This window comes from Entelurus aequoreus, linkage group LG18, assembly GCF_033978785.1.
Source record: "Entelurus aequoreus isolate RoL-2023_Sb linkage group LG18, RoL_Eaeq_v1.1, whole genome shotgun sequence".
Classification (NCBI taxonomy): domain Eukaryota; kingdom Metazoa; phylum Chordata; class Actinopteri; order Syngnathiformes; family Syngnathidae; genus Entelurus; species Entelurus aequoreus.
Window position 1 is genome coordinate 48,320,517 of NC_084748.1, and position 25,604 is coordinate 48,346,120.

Below are 25,604 nucleotides of genomic sequence, written 5' to 3' on the forward strand. Positions count from 1 at the left end.
CCACGTTCCACAGCCCACAGTTTTCATCCGATAAGAACCAATCCAGTACCGCACTCTTCAGCTCGACCAGGAACCGTGAGCTCCCCAAAAGAAAAAAAAATAGCTCGGATTACCTAGAATTCCCATTTTTCCGGGACATTTTGTCCGGCGGAAAACGAAAGGGCCAATTTTCAAACTTGCACAATTTATACATTTCTCACCCGATTGGACCCGTTCCACCACCCTCACTCCTCCACTCACCTGGGACAAACTGTATTGAAGCAGCATCTATGCTAGTACAAAGGAAAAGGGACTATCTCGGCTTGAGCCTGGTACAAGTCCATGTATTACACTGTGCCATGATAGTAAATACATTATATTTAGGGACTCCATCCATCCATCCACCTTCTTCCGCTTATCCGAGGTCGGGTCGCGGGGGCAGCAGCCTAAGCAGAGAACCCCAGACTTCCCTCTCCCCAGCCACTTCGTCCAGCTCCTCCCGGGGGATCCCGAGGCGTTCCCAGGCCAGCCGGGAGACATAGTCTTCCCAACGTGTCCTGGGTCTTCCCCGTGGCCTCCTAACAGTCAGACGTGCCCTAAACACCTCCCTAGGGAGGCATCCGGGTGGCATCCTGACCAGATGCCCGAAGCACCTCATCTGGCTCCTCTCCATGTGGACGAGCAGCGGCTTTACTTTGAGCTCCTCCCGGATGACAGAGCTTCTCACCCTATCTCTAAGGGAGAGCCCCGCCACCCGGCGGAGGAAACTCATTTGGGCCGCTTGTACCCGTGATCTTGTCCTTTCGGTCATAACCCAAAGCTCATGACCATAGGTGAGGATGGGAACGTAGATCGACCGGTAAATTGAGAGCTTTGCCTTCCGGCTCAGCTCCTTCTTCACCACAACGGATCGATACAGCGTCCGCATTACCGAAGACGCCGCACCGATCCGCCTGTCGATCTCACCAGCCACTCTTCTCTCACTCGTGAACGAGACTCCGAGGTACTTGAACTCCTCCACTTGGGGCAAGATCTCCTCCCCAACCCGGAGATGGCACTCCACCCTTTTCCGGGCGAGAACCATGGACTGGGACTTGGAGGTGCTGATTCCCATCCCTGTCGCTTCACACTCAGCTGTGAACCGATCCAGTGACAGCTGAAGATCCTGGCCAGATGAAGCCATCAGGACCACGTCATCTGCAAAAAGCAGAGACCTAATCCTGCAGCCACCAAACCGGATCCCCTCAATGCCCTGACTGCGCCTAGAAATTCTGTCCATAAAAGTTCTGAACAGAATGGGTGACAAAGGGCAGCCTTGTGCTGGCTGTCCAGAGCCGGGACCCCGGGTGGACCACTAGCCTGTGCATCGGTTGGGGACATCTCTGCGCTGCTGACCCGTCTCCGCTCGGGATGGTTTCCTGTTGGCCCCGCTGTGGACTGGACTCCCGCTGATGTGTTGGATCCACTGTGGACTGGACTTTCACAATGTTATGTCAGACCCACTCGACATCCATTGCTTTTGGTCTCCCCTAGAGGGGGGGGGGTTACCCACATATGCGGTCCTCCTCTCCAAGGTTTCTCATAGTCATTCACCGACGTCCCACTGGGGTGAGTTTTTCCTTGCCCGTATGTGGGCTCTGTACCGAGGATGTCGTTGTGGCTTGTACAGCCCTTTGAGACACTTGTGATTTAGGGCTATATAAATAAACATTGATTGATTGATTGATTGATTGATTGGCGGAGTCCAACCCTCACTGGAAACGTGTCCGACTTACTGCCGGCAATGCGGACCAGGCTCTGGCACTGATCATACAGGGAGCGGACCGCCACAATCAGACAGTCCGATACCCCATACTCTCTGAGCACTCCCCACAGGACTACACGGTCCAATGCCTTCTCCAAGTCCACAAAGCACATGTAGACTGGTTGGGCAAACTCCCATGCACCCTCAAGGACCCTGCCCAGAGTATAGAGCTGGTCCACAGTTCCACGACCAGGACGAAAACCACACTGTTCCTCCTGAATCCGAGGTTGGACTATCCGGCGTAGCCTCCTCTCCAGTACACCTGAATAGACCTTACCGGGAAGGCTGAGGTATTTAGGGACTATTTCATTCAAATAACGTTTGCATCGTCACAAAACCAGGATAAGACGCTGGAGAAGTCCAACAAAACCCGACACGTTCTAAGTTGGACATTTTTATTACGCAACTATTAATTAGAAATACATTTTGTTCATCGACTTACTTGGCGGCACATTTGGCGCCGGGGGTCCAAAGATCCTAACGTGGGAAGAGTTGAGGGTACTTTCCCTGACGGACCATTGAACACGGTGCCTTAGTGGGGTTGCATGCTGCTTCCTTCCCTAGAAATAGACTCATTCATTTGCATAATGTTACCTTTTGTGTGGGAAGGTTGCCGCACGTAAATAGTCTCAGCTCACGTTTGTCAAACCACGAGACAAACCAAAGTGTTTATGTGTTTGGTTTCTCATTTGGTTTCCCGCCCACTGGCTGACCTGACACAACTAGTAAGCCAGAACTGCATTGGGCCTGTTCTTTTGTCGGGTGTTGATACGCAGTGTGAAGCCACAACTATGTCTTTATCGCTCCGGGAAGTGTGATATTTGTCAAGCTTTATGGCTTTTTACTCCGGAGCTTTGAGATTTATGGCACATTCGCACTCGCCAATCCGTGTCGTGCCCGGGCACATCTAAAGTCAAGGTAAGCTTCCCTGTCAGAGGAGGTGGTATATCAATCTATCAATCAATCAAAGTTTACCTATATAGCCCTAAATCACGAGTGTCTCAAAGGGCTGCACAAGCCACAACGACATCCTCGGCTCACATAATAGTATGAGAGTCCAGTCCATAGTGGATCTAACATAATAGTGTGAGAGTCCAGTCCATAGTGGATCTAACATAATAGTGTGAGAGTCCAGTCCATAGTGGATCTAACATAATAGTGTGAGAGTCCAGTCCATAGTGGATCTAACATAATAGTGTGAGAGTCCAGTCCATAGTGGATCTAACATAATAGTGTGAGAGTCCAGTCCATAGTGGATCTAACATAATAGTGTGAGAGTCCAGTCCATAGTGGATCTAACATAATAGTGAGAGTCCAGTCCATAGTGGATCTAACATAATAGTGTGAGAGTCCATAGTGGATCTAACATAATAGTGTGAGAGTCCAGTCCATAGTGGATCTAACATAATAGTGTGAGAGTCCAGTCCATAGTGGATCTAACATAATAGTGTGAGAGTCCAGTCCATAGTGGATCTAACATAATAGTGTGAGAGTCCAGTCCATAGTGGATCTAACATAATAGTGAGAGTCCAGTCCATAGTGGATCTAACATAATAGTGTGAGAGTCCAGTCCATAGTGGATCTAACATAATAGTGAGAGTCCAGTCCATAGTGGATCTAACATAATAGTGTGAGATCGTAAGTCAATTGTATTTATAAAGCACTTTTCACAGATACAAATCACAAAATGCTGTACACAACATAGGTACATTAAAACACAACATAGGTACATTAAAACACAACATAGGTACATTAAAACACAACATAGGTACATTAAAACACAACATAGGTACATTAAAACACAACATAGGTACATTAAAACACAACATAGGTACATTAAAACAACAATAACCAAGTTAAAAAGTCCATTAACTAAAAGGTTTTCTGGAAAGAGTCAACACAGTCAAGCTCACGGCTTTTTTCTACTGATGTCATCTCCATAGCTTGTGTATACCACTCAGTATTTATTATGTGTGTATACCAGTCAGTATTTATTATGTGTGTATACCAGTCAGTATTTATTATGTGTGTATACCAGTCAGTATGTATTATGTGTGTATACCAGTCAGTATTTATTATGTGTGTATACCACTCAGTATGTATTATGTGTGTATACCAGTCAGTATTTATTATGTGTGTATACCAGTCAGTATGTATTATGTGTGTATACCAGTCAGTATTTATTATGTGTGTATACCACTCAGTATGTATTATGCGTGTATACCAGTCAGTATGTATTGTGTGTATCCCACTCATTATGTATTATGTGTGTATACCAGTCAGTATGTATTATGTGTGTATACCCGTCAGTATGTATTATGTGTGTATACCAGTCAGTATGTATTATGTGTGTATAACAGTCAGTATGTATTATGTGTGTATAACAGTCAGTATGTATTATGTGTGTATACCACTCAGTATGTATTATGTGTGTATACCAGTCAGTATGTATTATGTGTGTATACCCGTCAGTATGTATTATGTGTGTATACCAGTCAGTATGTATTATGTGTGTATACCAGTCAGTATGTATTATGTGTGTATACCACTCAGTATGTATTATGTGTGTATACCCGTCAGTATGTATTATGTGTGTATACCAGTCAGTATGTATTATGTGTGTATACCACTCAGTATGTATTATGTGTGTATACCACTCAGTATGTATTATGTGTGTATACCAGTCAGTATGTATTATGTAAGTATACCACTCAGTATGTGTTGGACTATCAATATTTATCAATTTTTTTAATATTCCCCCGGGTTTTAAAATGAGTTTTAGGGAGCTTTTGGAGACCCTGGCCTGAAGACCGAAGGCTACGTGTAAGAGGCACAACAAATCAGTGATATACTGAGTGGCCCACCATGCAACGCCCGGAAAGTCAGGACTAAAATCTGAAACTCAATGCTAAATTTGACTAGAAGCTAATGAAGACTGGACCGAATGGCGGTAATGTGGGTTTAGGGTTGTACGGTATACCGGTACTAGTATAGTACCACGATACTAATGAATCATATTCGGTGCTATACCGCCTCTAAAAAGTACCGGTCCCCCAAACCCCCCCTCACCTCCCCTCGTCGTCACGTCGTGTAATTGTTGTTTTTTTACGAGCAAAGGAGCATGTTCGGCAGCGCGCGCACACAGAGTACTTACAAGCAGTCACAGTGTGTAGACAGAAAAGGGAGAACGGACGCATTTTGGTGTAAAAAGTAAAGATAAATGTGAAGTTATAACACTGAAACACCCTCAGGAAGAGCTGCTTTAAGACATGGCTAGCTAGCTAGCGGCTAACATCCATCCGCAGTCGGCAGTGTTTTAGCTACTTCTAAATCACTAATCCTGGTCTCAGTGGCGACAAATAAAGTATGTTTCTTACAAGTATCATTATCACTTTTGATTGATTGATTGAAACTTTTATTAGTAGATTGCACAGTACGATACATATTCCGTACAATTGAAAGTTAGTAAGTTTTTCAACTTGCTTAAGTCGGGGTCCATGTTAATCAATACATGGTAAACTGCAGGACGAGAAATAGCTAAACATGCTTCACCGTAGCTTACCAGCGTCACATTGGTGGATCTGACACCCACTGTAATGATACCAAGTACAGGAGCGTATATCTACTCGATACTACTATGATTACATCTGTATTTTTAGCATCACAAAGTCTTTTTTAGTTTTTAAAAAATTCATATTATAATTATAAACTCAGGAAATATGTCCCTGGACACATGAGGACTTTGAATATGACCAATGTATGATCCTGTAACGACTTGGTATCGGCTCGATACTCAAATTTCTGGTATCATCTAAAACTAATGTAAAGTATCAAAGAAGAGAAGAATAAGTGATTATTACATTTTAACAGAAGTGTAGATAGAACATGTTAAAACAGAAAATAAGCAGATATTAACAGTAAATGAACTATGATTTATAATAATTTTTTACAGTTTGTCCCCCATAATGTGTACAAAATAATAGGTGTATAAATGACACAATATGTTACTGCAGACTAATTAGGAGTCTTTGTTTGTTTACTTACTACTAAAAGACACGTTGTCTAGTATGTTCACTATTTTATTTAAGGACTAAATGACAATAATAAACATATGTTTCATGTACCCTAAGATTTGTTGTTCAAATAAAGACAACAATGACATTTTTTGTGGTCCCCTTTATTTAGAAAATTATCGATCGGTCAAAAGTCCGGCAGCCACATTCTGAACAGTCTGAAGTCTCTTTAGAGGAGTGAAAACAGAATTAGAATAGTCAACGCAAGACGAGACGAACGCGTGAATAATCATTTCGAGATTCGATTTTGACAGCAAATTTCTCACTTTAGAAATATTTCTCGGGTGATTAAAAACAGTTTTTGGTCAGTCGACGGCAGAGACTTTGCTTTGACTGATCGAACACAAGCCCAAGGTCTCTTGAGGCTCGTTTTACCAGATGCACCCAGAGCACCAAGGTCAGATCAAATCAGGGGGGCCGATTTATCGGGAGCAGTGTTCAGAGTTTCCGTTTTGTTGGAATTCATCTGAAGGAAATTCAAAAACAACCAGGTTTTGATACAGGATACACATTCCAAGAACTCGGATAAAAAGTGAAATACTCAATACTTGTAGGAGCAGTACAGACATTATATGTATTCAGGGTAGCATTGTCGTCTTTGTCCGTACTCGGTTGAACGCTTCAATTGCTAAATGACGATAGGTCGGCGGACAAAGAGGAGGAAGGACAAGACAAATCGGTGTGCCAGCAACCTTTGTTCTGGTACCTTTTCAGGCAGCCCTAGTAGCTCAAGATGTAGAAAGATTGTCAGGTATTCCCTCCGGAGAAAATGCCATTCAGCCGAGCATCCGGAAACGGAGATAAAACGGACAAAAGGAGAACAAAAGAGAACCGGGCTGACGTCAGATGTCAGACTGACCAATGCAGAGCGCGGTGAAAATATCAGGAATGGCCTTTGAGACAAGATGGTTGGTTAATGCGCAGATTAGGTAGATTAAGTCGTTAAAAATAGATGGCATAGAAATAACATTGTCTGCATCCCTTTTCTACTGTTTATCCCATTCATGGCTCAAGGAGAAACGGGGGGTCTATCCCAGCTGATTTTGCAGAAAAGACATATCTTGGACTAGACTCCAGCCAATCACAGGGCACATATCGCTCGTCCACACTTGGGTTTGCACCTAAAGTGGAGGCATCAAAGACTCTCTGCACAAATGTCAGCTGTGTGTACTACTACTCGAGCTGTGGCCCATGGCGATCACGTCTCTTTTCCAAACAATGAACAACGACGCAGGCGAATGAGCAGTATGTTTATCAGTGGAAAAGGGTTTCTCGGAAATGGCCCTGAAGAAACCGCAAACTCCCTCACACACTTTTGGCTTCATGCTCAAATGCTCTGACGGAATGAGGATTTAAGCGAGCCGTCAGGAAAGACACTTTCGCTAATCCCCGTCTAAATTTGGAAGTTTTTGGTTCTTGGCTCGTACCTTCTTGTTCTCACTCTTGCTCCTTCTTTTCCAACATCATCATTCTTGCCCTTCCCTTCCCCCTCGACCTTCCTACTCATCTCCTGATTCCCACACTCCAGGGTATCTACAGCTGTATCCACGGAGTCCAAATTGAAGAAAACAAGTCCACCATAGACTCTCCTTCATCGAGCATAAAGAAGAACATGAACAACACCCACTCGAACATCTTGCGGTTGCTCCGCACTGCCAAAGACATGACTGCAGTGCCGGGCATTAATGGTTCTCCGCACGCGGCCCTGGAATACAACCATAGCGGTCGTGAATCGGCCATTTATGACATTCAGGAGCATCGGCGCAGTCTCGTGGGGCACCCTGCAGACTGTAAGTCCGCACCGCCCTACTTGCAAGAGGACAACATGTTCACTGACTACATCAGCGAGGTGGAAAGAACTTTTGGGAACTTACCCCTGAAGGACAACAACTTGTACCAGGACCCTTACCGGCACCACCACCCAGTCTCGGCTTTGGGTATGTCCGGCCCCCCACCTAATAGGCCGCGTAGCTTAGGCAGCGCTAGCTCGTTGGAAGGGGGCATGTTCGATTGCGAAAGTCTGGGGGGAGGAGTAGCACCCATCTTTACCACACAGCCCCGCCCCTCCGTGACTCACAGGAATACCAATAAGTTTGACCTGATTGCAGGTCACCCATCTGCAGATTCCAACCAGGTTGGGTTCAAGGGAAGCAATGTGTATGGGAGGTTTTCATTCAAAGGAGGCGCATCCAGCACAGGGCTCATCGGGGGTCCCGAGAGGTACGGTGGGGGCGGGGGAGTCTCAGGGGGCGACGATGGAAACATTCGCTCTGACGCGTCGGATATCTCCACTCACACCGTCACCTACGGCAACTTGGAGGGCAACGCCAAGCGGCATAAACAGTACAGGGACAGCCTGAAAAAGAGGCCGGCCTCGGCCAAATGCAGACGGGAGCAGGACGAGGTAGAGCTGAGCGGCTTCAGGAGGAGACCCCACCACCACACCGTCCACCACCACTTCCCCCATGGACCCCTGGCGCACCGCACCGTCTCACCTTCACTGGAGTGGAAGCGAGTTGGGGGCAACTCACCTTATTTATTCCGCAAAGACAAAGAGAACTTGAGGGAATTCTACGCGGACCAATTCCGCTCTAAGGAGGGCCAGTGGGAGCAGGAGGGTGGAAGTGGAGGAAGTGGTGTGGGCGTCGGTAGCGGTGGTGGTATCTGTAAAAGCTTAGTTCCGGTTGAAGACTTTCTCAAAGGTAAAGTAAAGAAGCAGGAGTCTAAAGGTGGGTCAGTGTCAGCAGGTCAGCAGGCCCACACCTGCTGGGAGAAAGCAGTTTCTGGACTCGGAGGAGGCGGCATAGCAGGAGGTGACTGGGAGTGTCGTAACTGCCACAGCGTGTGTCACCACGCTGGAGGGGTAGGAAGCACGTGTCCGGCTAGCGGGGTCGGGGGGACCTGCAGTCGCCCAAGCTCTGCCAGTTGCAAACGCTGTGACTCTTGTAAGATTCAGCCCAGCAACCTTTACAACATCAGCGAGGACAACAACATAATGTTCTCTGGAGGGAAGAGTAACATAGGTGGGGGTCAAACACAAACTCAGGCACAGCGCAGGAAGCTTGGGCCAGGTGGGAGGGTCTTAAGGAGACAGCACTCTTATGACACATTTGTGGACCTGCAGAGAGAGGGTTCGGGCCGTAAGGGAGGGGTAGGCGGGGGTGCCGGGGGCCAGTTTGCCCAGCCCCGAAGCGTTAGCCTGAAAGACAAAGACCGTTCCATGGAGGGCCCCAGTCCTTACGCTCATATGTTTGAGAGGTACGCAGGGGAAAGGGAGCCTTCCATGTTTGGAGGAATAGGCGGAGACAGGGCAAAAGGAGGCTCTTCCTTTAGTTTGTTTCGTGGCGGCGAAGGTGGGTTGCATCGGCGCTCGGTAGGCGAACGCGACCTAAGAGACAGGGATAGGGCAATGATGGGAGGGAGCAGAGGCGCCGGGACTTACTCCTTGTCTAAATCTCTCTACCCAGATAAGGTGAACCAGAACCCCTTCATCCCAACCTTCGGCGATGACCAGTGTCTTTTACACGGTGCCAAACCCTACTACATCAAAAAGCCACAGACGCAGCAACAACAGCAGCAGCAGCTACTCAACAACAGCCGAGGAGGAGGGGACTTCCGGGGCTCCATGGGCGCCGCTTCTTATTTGCCCGCCTCAGCCACGGCTGGGGTTATGTCCAACGTATCCCCGAGGTTCCCCAAAGATCTGTGCCTGGGCGGGATGGGCAACCACTTGGGAGCCAACAAGCTCATGCCCGGGGGCCGGGACACGTTAGGTTTGGGGCCGAGACAATTCAACGGTGCCAGCAACGGACACGTCTACGAAAAGCTCTCCAGCATAGAGTCGGACGTCTGAGAGAAGAAGTGACCGTGAGAAGCGGGCGAAGACGAGAAATGAGAAAGACATTCCTTGAAGAAAAACAGGGCAATGTCCTCCTGGCGCGAAGAGACGGTGAAGACATTGGCGGGGTTTGTTGTCACGCCACTGAACGGAACAGTTTGACCGGGTCCGCCCGGTGGACGGCAAGTTTATTTTTCTTACCAAGGAGGATTGTGGTGCTGGGAAAGAGGTAGGGACAGACCGGGCTGTCGTTGTAAGCTCTTTGTTCCGAATCACGTTTTCTCCCGTGAGGGTAATACAATCAACACTGCTGAAGTAACAGGGTAAATGAGTGTCAATATTATTATTACTCAAGTGCTTCGAGATGATTGCTTTCTCAATATGATTTAGTCGTGTTTGTGCGATGCTAATTGTTTCTTAGCTCACCCATTTGACGGGAGACTCGTGGACCACCTCTCATTGTTTCGGGACTTCTGTCATTTTGGATTCTTCTTTGCAATTAATTCTACCTTCACGTTTGATTTGTTTCTTTTCACTTTTTCAACGTTTGGAGTATCGTGATGTGTACGTGGCAAAAAGGCATGACTTGCTGAGTACAAGGTACTTAATGGCGTACTTTTTCAAAGGTCTTTTTCAGCTGCACGAGCATCGTCGTCGCGCCGATTCGCCCTACCTTCTCGTTGATTTCGGGGGGGTGTTTTTTGTCCTCACATTTCAAGCTGGATGTGCCTTAAGGAATTAGCGCTTCACCTGCAGCCAGTTTGTTCCAATGTCAGGGCAAAACATCTGCTGGAGTTTTCCTCAGTGGGGAGTTCAAACAAACGTCCAGAAAATCCGGATTAAACGGAGAAAGCGAGAGATAGACAGGAAGCTCTGATTTTTTTTTGGTTTCAGAATAAAACAGTTCAGCCACCGTGCCACAGCTGTAACAACTTCCTCTTTACAAAGTGACATCTCTAAAACTCACCTGGGCATAGACGATCACCTGCTTGTTGCTTTTATTGCTTTTTCACTCGATTGGCCGTGAGGCACTCGTTAATTTTTTCCGTAATTAAGGAATATTGAATATGCAATATGTCTGCCGTGTTAGGGGTCACATTCCAGTGCGCAAATGATAACGTTTATATCAGGGCTGTCGTGGCTGAGCCATAACGACCGTTAATATTTGATTTTCTTCACAACGCGGCTCTCGTGTTACCTGCTATTTTAAAGAAAAGCTTCCCTTTTTTGAGCAATCGAAACACACGCAAGCAGAGTTTTGACAGGGGTGTCCAAACTACGGCCCTATGGCCATCTGATAAACAATGTTGCTTGGAGTGGGTTGTTCATATAATATATAAATAGTCAGCTGTTCAGTTACGGAAGTAACTCAAGTCAGCGGCCATTACTTGTACATCAATGTGAATACATGCACAGCATTCACTTATATGACCCAATCTAAACAACCTTCCCTAGTCATGGTGCTGGAAATTCAACAGACATGGTCACACACAACACATCCTGCTAATTGAACTTTTTTGGATTATTAAAAATGTCCAGTCAGCATAGAAAAATCCAAATGACACCCATTTAAATAAATTACAAGGGATGATGGGAAATATGCAAAACACCCTCCACACTTATTCATGTTAGTAACTCAAGTTACTGGCCATTATTGTACATCAATAAATTCACATGCACAGCACACACTTATATGACCCAATCTAAACAACCTTCCCTAGTCATGGTGCAGAAAAAAAAAAATCCACCAGCACAAAAATTCAACAAACATGGTCACACACAATACATCCTGCTAATTGAACTTTGTGGATTATTAAAAACGTCCAATCAACATTAAAAACATCTAATTTACACCCATTACAAGGGATAATGGGAAATATGCAAAACACCCTCCACAATTATCCATGTTTGGAATGCAAGTTACTGGCCATTATTGTACATCAATAATTTCACATGCACAGCATTCACTTATATGACCCAATCTAAACAACCTTCCCTAGTCATTATGCTGGAAAAAAAATTCCACCAGCCCAAAAATTCAACAAACATGGTCACACACAACACATCCTGCTCATTGAACTTTTTTGGATTATTAAAAACGTCCAATCAGCATAGAAAAATCTAAATGACACCCATTTAAATAAATTACAAGGGATGATGGGAAATATGCAAAACACCCTCCACACTTATTCATGTTAGTAACTCAGGTTACTGGCCATTATTGTACATCAATAAATTCACATGCACAGCACACACTTATATGACCCAATCTAAACAACCTTCCCTAGTCATGGTGCAGGAAAAAAAAAATTCCACCAGCACAAAAATTCAACAAACATGGTCACACACAATACATCCTGATTTGTGGGTTATTAAAAACGTCCAATCAGCATAAAAAAATAAAAAAAAAATCTAAATTACACCCATTTAAATCAATTACAAGGGATGATGGGAAATATGCAAAACACTCTCCACATTTATACATGTTTGGCGCATTTTAGCAGCTTGATTTGTCTGATTAATTTAAAAAAACACTTTAAGAAGGTCTTCACGGAAGTAAACAAGGTCTGGGTCGAATTTTCACATACTCTTATACATATATATATATATATATATATATATATATATATATATATATATATATATATATATATATATATATATATATATATATATATATATATATATATATATATGTATGTATGTATGTATGTATGTATATATATATATATATGTATATATATATATATATATATATATGTATGTATGTATGTATGTATGTATGTGTATATATATATATATATATATATATATATATATATGTGTATATATATATATATGTATATATGTATATATATATATATATATGTAAATCAATCAATCAATCAATGTTTATTTATATAGCCCTAAATCATATATATGTATGTATGTATATATATATATATATATATATATATATGTATGTATGTATGTATATATATATATATATATATATATATATATATATATATATATATATATATATATATATATATATATATATATATATCAAATTTTTCCAGCCCAACGTGGCCCCCCAGTGAAAAAGTTTGGACACCCCTGGTCTATAGTGTGAATAAAGATTCATCAAATCTAGATAAATTTAAATTTTGGGGAGTAAAAGTTTGTTAGCCATGTTTGCAGGTTTAACATCTTTAAAACAGCCTGCACATTTTTGTACTTATTTCTCCGAAATGTTGCTCATACTCCATTTCGGGGGAACCTCCAAAGTCAACCACGATTCATTCTGTGGATATTTGCACACTCAAAATGAACTCCAAGACTTTAAATAATCCACAAAGTCAGGAAAGTTGCAATAATACAGTGTTGCGTTATGAAGTGGTGGTAAGCAGAGTGATCCAGACTGGACTAGAGATTGGATTCCGGGCTCTTTCTGCCATTCTGTTACGTTTTCGTTGTTGTTGGTGTGGACCCCAGGATGCAGAGACGGCAGGCGAAGAGCAGGACAATGTATTTAATTGACAAAAATAAAGCAACGGTGCAGCAGGGTAGTGCACGGGAAGCATAGAGAAGCAGACGGATTGACAGGCTGACATAAGAAGCAGCCTGGCTGCCAATTAAAAAAAGAAGCCTGATTGCCAATTAATGGAGATTTTGCACAATCAAACCGGACGTGCACGTGCCATTCCTGTCTTCTAGCCGTCCGTAGCGTTTCTACTCGTATGGATTCTTCAATCATCACTCCCAGCAGCGTTTGTAAGTTTTACAATATAACTAAAACAATTCTTACTCACGAAACCGTCCCACGTGTGACGTCTGTAGGAATGTTTTCATGCACATTTGTATGCGCTGACGTAATGTAATCAAGCTAGCGTTGTTAGCTAACATGCTAACACATCACTGAGTGTCTGTGTTAGTATTATTAATTTACAACGGAGTTACTGAGTCTGTTTAGCTGATTGGAGAGCTAGCTTGCGCAGCTAGTGGGTCCATGACCATGACTTCTGTTTTGTTTGATCAGCCGTTTTACTGCCCTGCTACAGACACAATTAAGGTATGTAAACAAACATTTACAGAATATTTCTGTGTAAACAACTCATTTCACAATTTATGTACCTCAATCAATCAATCAAGTGTCTCAAAGGGCTGCACAAGCCACTTATAGCCTGGAAAATACAATTATTGCATAACTTTGAAGGCGTATTTTGTCAACAAGATGTCACTTTTAGGGTCGACTTGACTTTGGAGGCTCCACTCTGTCCTTTTGTTAACATTTTTGTCATTTTTATTGGATTAACTCTCTAAAAATGAGTGATTTCTGAAGTAAATCAAAGATAGCAGTTATTTTATTTTCATATGTGTATATATATATATATATATATATATATATATATATATATATATATATATATATATATATATATATATATATATATATATATATAGTTGAGGTTTCTGTGGTTTATCAGTGCTCAATACCGGGATAGAGCGGAATATACGTTAGGTCAGGAAAAAACACAGAGGCTATATCATCCCTACAAGCCTGTTTTGCAGGTTTCCCCCGACGAGCTGGGAAACCTGCAAAACAGGTTTGTAGGGATGATACAGCTCGTCTGGGAATAAAACCCCCCGACAAGCAGGAAAACCTTGTAGGGATGATATAGCTTGTCAGAGGATTTAGCAGGGAAACCTGCAAAACAGGCTTGTAGGGATGATATAGCTCATCAGGGAATAAAATCCCCCGACGAGCAGGGGAACAGGCTAGTAGGGATGATATAGTTCGTCATGGGATTTAGCAGGAAAACCTGCGAAACAGGCTTGTAGGGATGATACAGCTCGTCAGGGAATAAAATCCCCCGACGAGCAGGGAAACAGGCTAGTAGGGATGATATAGCTTGTCATGGGATTTAGCAGGGAAACCTGTGAAACAGGCTTGTAGGGATGATACAGCTCGTCGGGGAATAAAATCCCCCGACGAGCAGGGAAACCTGCGAAACAGGCTTGCAGGGATGATATAGCTCGTCAAGGAATAAAATCCCCCGACGAGCAGGGAAACCTGCGAAACAGGCTTGTAGGGATGATACAGCTCGTCAGGGAATAAAATCCCCCGACGAGCTGGGAAACCTGCAAAACCGGCTTGTAGGGATGATACAGCTCATCAGGGAATAAAATCCCCCGACGAGCAGGGAAACAGGCTATTAGGGATGATATAGCTCGTTAGAGGATTTAGCAGGGAAACCTGAGAAACAGGCTTGTAGGGATGATATAGCTCATCAGGGAATAAAATCCCCCGACGAGCAGGGAAACAGGCTAGTAGGGATGATATAGCTCATCATGGGATTTAGCAGGGAAACCTGTGAAACAGGCTTGTAGGGATGATACAGCTCGTCAGGGAATAAAATCCCCCAACGAGCAGGGAAACCTGCGAAACAGGCTTGTAGGGACGATACAGTTCGTCATGGAATAGAATCCCCCAACGAGCAGGGAAACCTGCGAAACAGGCTTGTAGGGATGATATAGCTCATCAAGGAATAAAATCCCCCGACGAGCAGGGAAACCTGCGAAACAGGCTTGTAGGGATGATTTAGCATGTCGGGGGATTTTAGCAGGGAAACCTGCGAAACATGCTTGTAGGGACGATACAGCTCGCCAGGGAATACAATCCCCCGACGAGCTGGGAAAACTGCGAAACAGGCCTGTGGGGATGATATAGCTTGTCGGGGGATTTTAGCAGGGACACCTGCGAAACAGGCTTGTAGGGATGATACAGCTCATCAGGGAATACAATCCTCCGACGAGCTGGGAAACCTGCGAAACAGGCTTGTGGGGATGATATAGCTTGTCGGGGGATTTTAGCAGGGAAACCTGCGAAACAGGCTTGTAGGGATGATACAGCTCGTCAGGGAATACAATCCTCCGACGAGCTGGGGAACCTGCGAAACAGGCTTGTAGGGATGATATAGCCTCTGTGTTTTTCCTGACCTAACATATACATATAAACCTATAAAAATGTATATATATATATTTTAGCCCCCAATAATTCTAAACGTATTTTTAAATTCAAGCCCAGTGTGTAATATTAGTTTCCTTGCCCACACACATCTGCAGCACCTTTCTTTCTTTCTTTCTTTAACGATGCATTGATTGATTTCAGGCGGGCGGGATTGTAACATAAAAAGCATGGATTCACTTTTCTTTCCATATGTTTTGGACAATCTTTGGGTGTTTCTTTGAGAGATTCTTTTTGAATAGAAACGTCATGGCTACTGATCGTGTCGTAGGTGTGCGCGTGTGTGTGCGTGCGTGTGCGTGTGTGTGTGTGTGTGTGTGTGTGTGTGTGTGTGTGTGTGTGTGTGTGTGTGTGTGTGTGTGTGTGTGTGTGTGTGTGTTGGTCCTCGCAAGAAAAACACCAAACTAGCAGATGAAGTCGTCCAATCAGACGTCGTTGATGTTTTAGAAGAAGATGGAGGCTTTGCTCACGCTCACTAAGAAGCTTTTTTTTTTCATACTTTTCCTCTTTCTGGAACATTTCTGTTGTCGTACGTGCCTGACTTTGTACGCTTGATACCTCTCTGCGTGTGTGTGTGCGCGCGCGAACAACGTGGCGTGAGAGTACCCCCCCACCCCCTATTTTATATGTGCGATACACCTTGTAAATAGCACCGCTCATTTTGATACGAGGCAGGTCAAAGGCACGCGATGAAAGTGGTTTCTTGAAGATAAAAAGTAAAAAAAAATGCATGACTCGGTCCACGGGAAGCACACATGTGTTCCGTTTTATTTTGAAAAGTGGTCGTGTCGCTCCTCCTCAGACGATGTACAGATTGTGAAAATGTACATATTCACCCTGGCGTTTTTTTTCTATGGAATGTATATTCCTTGTGTGCAGAGATTTGATGGAATATTTAGTCATACTGAGCAAGGAGAGGAAGAAGACACGCTCCATGTGCTGAGAAATATTATTCTTCTGTCTCTTTGGAATAAAAGTGTTGAGTATTCATTTAAAAAAAAAAACATGGGGGTGTGTTCATTTCAACAGGTTGAAGGACCTCCAATTACCGCTCTTAACTCAAAACACTTGTATGTCAAATCCACGTCTCCCGTTGAAATGAACTAAAATGTCAAAAAATAAACATAAAAGTCGTGTAATAATAATAATGTCGAGTATTTAGTAGTTGTGTGGATATTTGTGCACAGAAAGCGATTCTCGCCATGTTTTATTTGTTGTAATAATTGTCATGAAACTTTTTCAAGGTGGAATATTTGATGTGAAAATCTTTTCAATAAGTCAATAATTCATAACATTGATTTTGATTCGTTATTATTTTTTGAACAATGACAGTTAAAAAAAAAAGATTTTAAAAATTCCAACACCTAAATATGATGATAAATACAAACAACAACAAAAACAAAAATATATATATATGTATTTTTTGTTTGTTTGTTTGTTTGTTTGTTTTTTGTTGTTTATTTTGAGCTGTTTTTGTCTAATAATATGGCAAAGACTTAAATGTGCAATGTTTCCCTCAAAACATATTTCAAAGTGGAATATTTGATGTGAATGTCAATAATTTTTTTCAACACCTAAATCTGATGATACATTTATTTATACATGTATATATTTTTGTTTGTTTGTTTGTTTTGTTTTTTATTTTAAGCTGTTTTTTTGTCAAAGAATTCTTATTTTTTACGACAAACACAAAATATGCAATATTTTCCTCACAACATATTTCAAAGTGGAATATTTGATGTGAGGTAACATCAATAATTCATAACAACATTGATTTTGATTCATTATTATTTTTTGAACAATGACAGTTAAAAAAAAAAAAAAAAGACAAATTCTCAGTGATCAAAATGGGCCTCACTCATAAAGTGTTAAAAAAATAGGTAATCCTTTTTTTTCAACGCCAAAATCTGATGATACATTTATATATATATATTTATATATATATATATATATATATATATATATATATATATATATTTATATTTATATATTTTTTGTTTTCTGTTTTTTTGTTTATTTTAAGCTGTTTTTGTCAAAGAATTCTTATTTTTTACGACAAACACAAAATATGCAATATTTTCCTCACAACATATTTCAAAGTGGAATATTTGATGTGAGGTAACTTCAATAATTCATAACAACATTGATTTTGATTCATTATTATTTTTTGAACAATGACAGTTAAAAAAAAAAAGACAAATTCTCAGTGATCAAAACGGGCCTCACTCATAAAGTGTTAAAAAAATAAGTCATCCTTTTTTTTCAACACCAAAATCTGATGATACATTTATATATATATATATTTATATATATATATATATATATATATATATATATATATATATATATATATATATATATATATATATATATATATATATATATTTATATATATATATATATATACAGTATATATATTTTTTTTATATATATGTATATATGTATATATATATATTTATATTTTTTTTGTTTTTTTGTTTACTTTAAGCAGTTTTTGTCAAAGAATTCTTATTTTTTACGACAAACACAAAATATGCAATATTTTCCTCACAACATATTTCAAAGATAGATGGATAGATAGTGAAATATTTGATGTGAATTAACTTAAATAATTCATAACAACATTGAGTTTGATTCATTATTATTTTTTGAACAATGACAGTTTAAAAAAAAAAAAAGACAAATTGTCAGTGATCAAAACGCGGGCTCACTCATAAAAGTGTAAAAAAATAAGTCATCATTGTTTGTGTATGTATGTATGTGTGTATATATATATATATATATATATTTATATATATATATATATATATATATATATATATATATATATATATATATATATATATATGTGTGTGTGTGTGTATATATATATATATATATATATATATATATATATATATATATATATATATATATATATATATATATATATATATATATACATATCTGTTTTTGTCAAATAACTCTTGATTTTATGGCAAACACTCAAAATGTGCAACATATTTCGAAGTGGAATATTTTATGTGAGGTAACTTCAATAATTCATAACAACATTGATTTTGATTCATTATTATTTTTTGAACAATGACAGTTTAAAAAAGAAGAAAGACAAAAATTCTCAGTGATCAAAACGGGCCTCACTCATAAAGTGTTAAAAATAGGTCATCCTTTTTTGTTTTTTCCAACACCTAAATCTGATTATATATACATATATATATATATATATATATATATATATATATATATATATATATATATATATATATATATATATATATATATATAGTTTTTAGTTTTTTAAATTTTTGTTTGTTTATTTTAAGCTGTTTTTGTCAAATAATTCTTCTTTTTTTATGGCAAACATATATATACATATATGTATGTATATATATAAATATATATGTATGTGTATATATATATATATATATATATATATATATATATATATATATACACATATATAATGATTCCATATTATTTGACAAAAACAGCTTAAAATAAACAACAAAAAACAAACAAAACAAAAAAATATATATATAGTGTGTGTATATATATATATATGTATATATATATGTAGATATTTAATTTAATTTTTTTGTTTGTTTGTTTTTTGTTGTTTATTTTAAGTTATTTTTGTCAAATAATATGGCAAAGAGTTAAATGTGCAATATTTCCCTCAAAACATGTTTGAATATTTGATGTGAAGTAACTTCAATAATTCCTAACAACATAGATTTTGATTCATTATTATATTTTGAGGCAGCTTTGTGTTATCCGAGTCAACATTGCAACTTTTTAAAAGTTCTTTCCTGTCATAGTATTTTCAGAAAGTGTTAAAAAAAAAAAGAAGAGCTGCGGACCACACTTTGGACCCCCCAGACCTGAATGATTCTATCTGGTTTCATCTTTTTGACGCTGGACCCTAAGAAGAAGTTCCACCATAAGGTATTTTTGATTTGGAGTTAGGTCTGGGCTCTGGATGCAGCTGAAGTGTCAGGTAGGTCGCAAGTGATTATGTAACATGTGCATGCAAATAACTGTAGTTTGATATATTATTATTATATTATTATGCCCACAGGTGGTGATTGCATCATCATCATCCAGCTGCTGGTCGTCATGGCCTCTCAGGTGAGGTGAGACAGGTGTGTGCTGATCTTGTCCAATGAAAATACTCATGCAAAGTCTTCCACAAATCACTTGGCGATGGCGCCAAATTCAACTGAACTACCTACTGCCTTGCAATTTTAGCCAAAAGTTTGTATAGTGAAGCACATTTCTCCATAAGAAATAATGTCAATATGAATCATTGCTTCTTGAACAGGGTTCTTAAAGGCAAAAGTTTGTATAGTGAAGCACATTTCTCCATAAGAAACAATGTCAATATGAATAATTGGTTCTTGAACAGGCTTCATTAGGGAAAAGTTTGTATAGTGAAGCACATTTCTCCATAACAAACAATGTAAATATGAATAATTGCTTCTTGAACTGGTTTCATAAATAGAAAAGTTTGTATAGTGAAGCACGTTTCTCCATAAGAAACAATGTCAATATGAATAATTGCTTCTTGAACAGGCTTCATAAATAGAAAAGTTTGTATAGTGAAGCATGTTTCTCCATAAGAAACAATGTAAATATGAATAATTGGTTGTTGAACAGGCTTCATAAAGGGAAAAGTTTGTATAATGAAGCACATTTCTCCATACGAAACAATGTAAATATGAATAATTGGTTCTCGAACAAGTTTCATAAAGAGAAACTTTTGTAAAGAGAAGTACATTTCTCCATAAGAAACAATGTCAATATGAATAATTGCTTCTTGAACAGGCTTCATAAATAGAAACGTTTGTATAGTGAAGCACATTTCTCCATAAGAAACAATGTCAATATGAATAATTGTTTCTTAATTAGGGTTCTTAAAGGGAAAAGTTTGTATAGTGAAGCACATTTCTCCATAAGAAATAATGTCAATATGAATAATTGCTTCTTGAACAGGGTTCATAAAGGGAAAAGTTTGTATAGTGAAGCACATTTCTCCATAAGAAACAATGTCAATATGAATAATTGCTTCTTGAACAGGCTTCATAAAGGGAAAAGTTTGTATAGTGAAGCACATTTCTCCATTAGAAACAATGTCAATATGAATAATTGCTTCTTGAACAGGGTTCATAAAGGGAAAAGTTTGTATAGTGAAGCACATTTCTCCATAAGAAACAATGTCGATATGAATAATTGTTTCTTAATTAGGGTTCTTAAAGGAAAAAGTTTGTATAGTGAAGCACATTTCTCCATAAGAAGCAATGTCAATATGAATCATTGGTTCTTGAACAGGCTTCATAAAGGGAAAAGTTTGTATAGTGAAGCACATTTCTCCATAACAAACAATGTAAATATGAATAATTGCTTCTTGAACTGGTTTCATAAAAAGAAAAGTTTGTATAGTGAAGCACGTTTCTCCATAAGGAACAATGTAAATATGAATAATTGGTTCTTGAACAGGCTTCATCAGGGAAAAGTTTGTATAGTGAAGCACATTTCTCCATAAGAAACAATGTCAATATGAATAATTGCTTCTTGAACTTGTTTCATAAATAGAAAAGTTTGTATAGTGAAGCACATTTCTACAGAAGAAACAATGTCAATATGAATAATTGTTTCTTAATTAAGGTTCTTAAAGGGAAAAGTTTGTAAAGTGAAGCACATTTCTCCATAAGAAACAATGTCAATATGAATAATTGCTTCTTGAACAGGCTTCATAAATAGAAAAGTTTGTATAGTGAAGCACATTTCTCCATAAGAAACAATGTCAATATGAATAATTGCTTCTTGAACTGGTTTCATAAATAGAAAAGTTTGTATAGTGAAGCATGTTTCTCCATAAGAAACAATGTAAATATGAATAATTGGTTGTTGAACAGGCTTCATAAAGGGAAAAGTTTGTATAATGAAGCACATTTCTCCATACGAAACAATGTAAATATGAATAATTGGTTCTCGAACAAGTTTCATAAAGAGAAACTTTTGTAAAGAGAAGTACATTTCTCCATAAGAAACAATGTCAATATGAATAATTGCTTCTTGAACAGGCTTCATAAATAGAAAAGTTTGTATAGTGAAGCACATTTCTCCATAAGAAACAATGTCAATATGAATAATTGTTTCTTAATTAGGGTTCTTAAAGGGAAAAGTTTGTATAGTGAAGCACATTTCTCCATAAGAAATAATGTCAATATGAATCATTGGTTCTTGAACAGGGTTCTTGAACAGGGTTCTTAAAGGGAAAAGTGTGTATAGTGAAGCACATTTCTCCATAAGAAACAATGTAAATATGAATAATTGCTTCTTGAACTGGTTTCATAAAAAGAAAAGTTTGTATAGTGAAGCACGTTTCTCCATAAGGAACAATGTAAATATGAATAATTGGTTCTTGAACAGGCTTCATCAGGGAAAAGTTTGTATAGTGAAGCACATTTCTCCATAAGAAACAATGTCAATATGAATAATTGCTTCTTGAACTGGTTTCATAAATAGAAAAGTTTGTATAGTGAAGCACATTTCTACAGAAGAAACAATGTCAATATGAATAATTGTTTCTTAATTAAGGTTCTTAAAGGGAAAAGTTTGTAAAGTGAAGCACATTTCTCCATAAGAAACAATGTCAATATGAATAATTGCTTCTTGAACAGGCTTCATAAATAGAAAAGTTTGTATAGTGAAGCACATTTCTCCATAAGAAACAATGTCAATATGAATAATTGCTTCTTGAACTGGTTTCATAAATAGAAAAGTTTGTATAGTGAAGCATGTTTCTCCATAAGAAACAATGTAAATATGAATAATTGGTTGTTGAACAGGCTTCATAAAGGGAAAAGTTTGTATAATGAAGCACATTTCTCCATACGAAACAATGTAAATATGAATAATTGGTTCTCGAACAAGTTTCATAAAGAGAAACTTTTGTAAAGAGAAGTACATTTCTCCATAAGAAACAATGTCAATATGAATAATTGCTTCTTGAACAGGCTTCATAAATAGAAAAGTTTGTATAGTGAAGCACATTTCTCCATAAGAAACAATGTCAATATGAATAATTGTTTCTTAATTAGGGTTCTTAAAGGGAAAAGTTTGTATAGTGAAGCACATTTCTCCATAAGAAATAATGTCAATATGAATCATTGGTTCTTGAACAGGGTTCTTGAACAGGGTTCTTAAAGGGAAAAGTGTGTATAGTGAAGCACATTTCTCCATAAGAAACAATGTAAATATGAATAATTGCTTCTTGAACAGGCTTCATAAATAGAAAAGTTTGTATAGTGAAGCACATTTCTCCATAAGAAACAATGTCAATATGAATAATTGCTTCTTGAACAGGCTTCATAAATAGAAAAGTTTGTATAGTGAAGCACATTTCTCCATAAGAAACAAAGTCAATATGAATAATTGGTTGTTGAACAGGCTTCATAAATAGAAAAGTTTGTATAGTGAAGCATGTTTCTCCATAAGAAACAATGTAAATATGAATAATTGGTTGTTGAACAGGCCTTATAAAGGGAAAAGTTTGTATAATGAAGCACATTTCTCCATACGAAACAATGTAAATATGAATAATTGGTTCTCGAACAGGTTTCATAAAGAGAAACTTTTGTAAAGAGAAGTACATTTCTCCATAAGAAACAATGTCAATATGAATAATTGCTTCTTGAACAGGCTTCATAAAGGGAAAAGTTTGTATAGTGAAGCACATTTCTCCATTAGAAACAATGTCAATATGAATAATTGCTTCTTGAACAGGCTTCATAAAGGGAAAAGTTTGTATAGTGAAGCACATTTGTCCATAAGAAACAATGTCAATATGAATAATTGTTTCTTAATTAGGGTTCTTAAAGGGAAAAGTTTGTATAGTGAAGCACATTTCTCCATAAGAAGCAATGTCAATATGAATCATTGGTTCTTGAACAGGCTTCATAAAGGGAAAAGTTTGTATAGTGAAGCACATTTCTCCATAACAAACAATGTAAATATGAATAATTGCTTCTTGAACTGGTTTCATAAAAAGAAAAGTTTGTATAGTGAAGCACATTTCTCCATAAGGAACAATGTAAATATGAATAATTGGTTCTTGAACAGGCTTCATCAGGGAAAAGTTTGTATAGTGAAGCACATTTCTCCATAAGAAACAATGTCAATATGAATAATTGCTTCTTGAACTGGTTTCATAAATAGAAAAGTTTGTATAGTGAAGCACATTTCTACAGAAGAAACAATGTCAATATGAATAATTGTTTCTTAATTAGGGTTCTTAAAGGGAAAAGTTTGTAAAGTGAAGCACATTTCTCCATAAGATACAATGTAAATATGAATAATTAGTTTGTGAACAGGGTTCATAAAGGGGAAGTTTGTATAGTGAAGCACATTTGTACAATGTACAAACTATTACTGAAGGTGACAAAGTTGCGAAGAAAACATCAAACGTTGATAACAAAGTAGTCAAATCACAAGCTGAACTTTTTGTTCGACTTTCACCACAACTTTGTCAAAAGGCAGCGGTGAAAGTTGACCTTTTAGGGTGAAAGTTGACCTTTTAGGGTGAAAGTCGACCTTTTAGGGTGAAAGTTGACCTTTTAGGGTGAAAGTTGACCTTTGAGGGCGCAACAAACTCCTCCTCCATGAAGCAGCAGGTGTGTGACTTGGCAATGTTTGTATCATCCTCATCCTCATCCTCATCCTCATCCTCTCTTCCTGCTCCAAACTACTACTTCTGGACTACTAACTGTTGCCTAGCAACTGCATCTTCTTCCAGACACATGACAGCAGCAGGAAGAAGAAGAAGAAATGTATAAAATGTTCTCTCAGCTTCTTCACCTCTTATCATACACCTAACATTATATCATGCACCTCTTATCATACACCTGACATTATATCATGCACCTCTTATCATACACCTGACATTATATCATGCACCTCTTATCATACACCTAACATTATGTCATGTACCTCTTATCATACACCTAACATTATATCATGCACCTCTTATCATACACCTAACATTATATCATGCACCTCTTATCATACACCTGACATTATATCATGCACCTCTTATCATACACCTAACATTATATCATGCACCTCTTATCATACACCTAACATTATATCATGCACCTCTTATCATACACCTAACATTATATCATGCACCTCTTATCATACACCTGACATTATATCATGCACCTCTTATCATACACCTGACATTATATCATGCACCTCTTATCATACACCTAACATTATATCATGTACATCTTATCATACACCTAACATTATATCATGCACCTCTTATCATACACCTAACATTATATCATGCACCTCTTATCATACACCTGACATTATATCATGCACCTCTTATCATACACCTAACATTATATCATGCACCTCTTATCATACACCTAACATTATATCATGCACCTCTTATCATACACCTAACATTATATCATGCACCTCTTATCATACACCTAACATATCATGTACCTCTTATCATACACCTAACATTATATCATGCACCTCTTATCATACACCTAACATTATATCATGCACCTCCTATCATTCACCTAACATATCATGCACCTCTTATCATACACCTTACATAATATCATGTACCTCTTATCATACACCTAACATTATATCATGCACCTCTTATCATACACCTAACATTATATCATGCACCTCTTATCATACACCTAACATTATATCATGCACCTCTTATCATACACCTAACATATCATGTACCTCTTATCATACACCTAACATTATATCATGCACCTCTTATCATACACCTAACATTATATCATGCACCTCTTATCATACACCTAACATTATGTCATGCACCTCTTATCATACACCTTACATAATATC

General features: G+C 38.7%; 2 protein-coding genes across 9 annotated transcripts in view; both read left to right on the forward strand.

Moving 5' to 3' along the window:
- Positions 1 to 12,282, forward strand: part of grin2bb (glutamate receptor, ionotropic, N-methyl D-aspartate 2B, genome duplicate b) — a 267,893-nt gene extending 255,611 nt beyond the window's left edge. For all 8 annotated transcript variants that reach the window (XM_062027310.1, XM_062027306.1, XM_062027308.1 and 5 more), the window contains one exon: positions 7,385 to 12,282. In XM_062027310.1, coding sequence (XP_061883294.1) covers positions 7,385 to 9,709 — 2,325 coding nt within the window. In that variant the 3' untranslated portion in view covers positions 9,710 to 12,282. The remainder of the gene's footprint in view (positions 1 to 7,384) is intronic.
- A 7,520-nt stretch (positions 12,283 to 19,802) lies between these two features.
- The window catches only part of si:ch211-243a20.4 (uncharacterized), a 57,459-nt gene continuing 51,657 nt past the window's right edge, over positions 19,803 to 25,604 (forward strand). The window contains exon 1 of the mRNA XM_062027319.1: positions 19,803 to 19,846. The gene's annotated coding sequence lies outside the window, so the exon portion shown is untranslated. The remainder of the gene's footprint in view (positions 19,847 to 25,604) is intronic.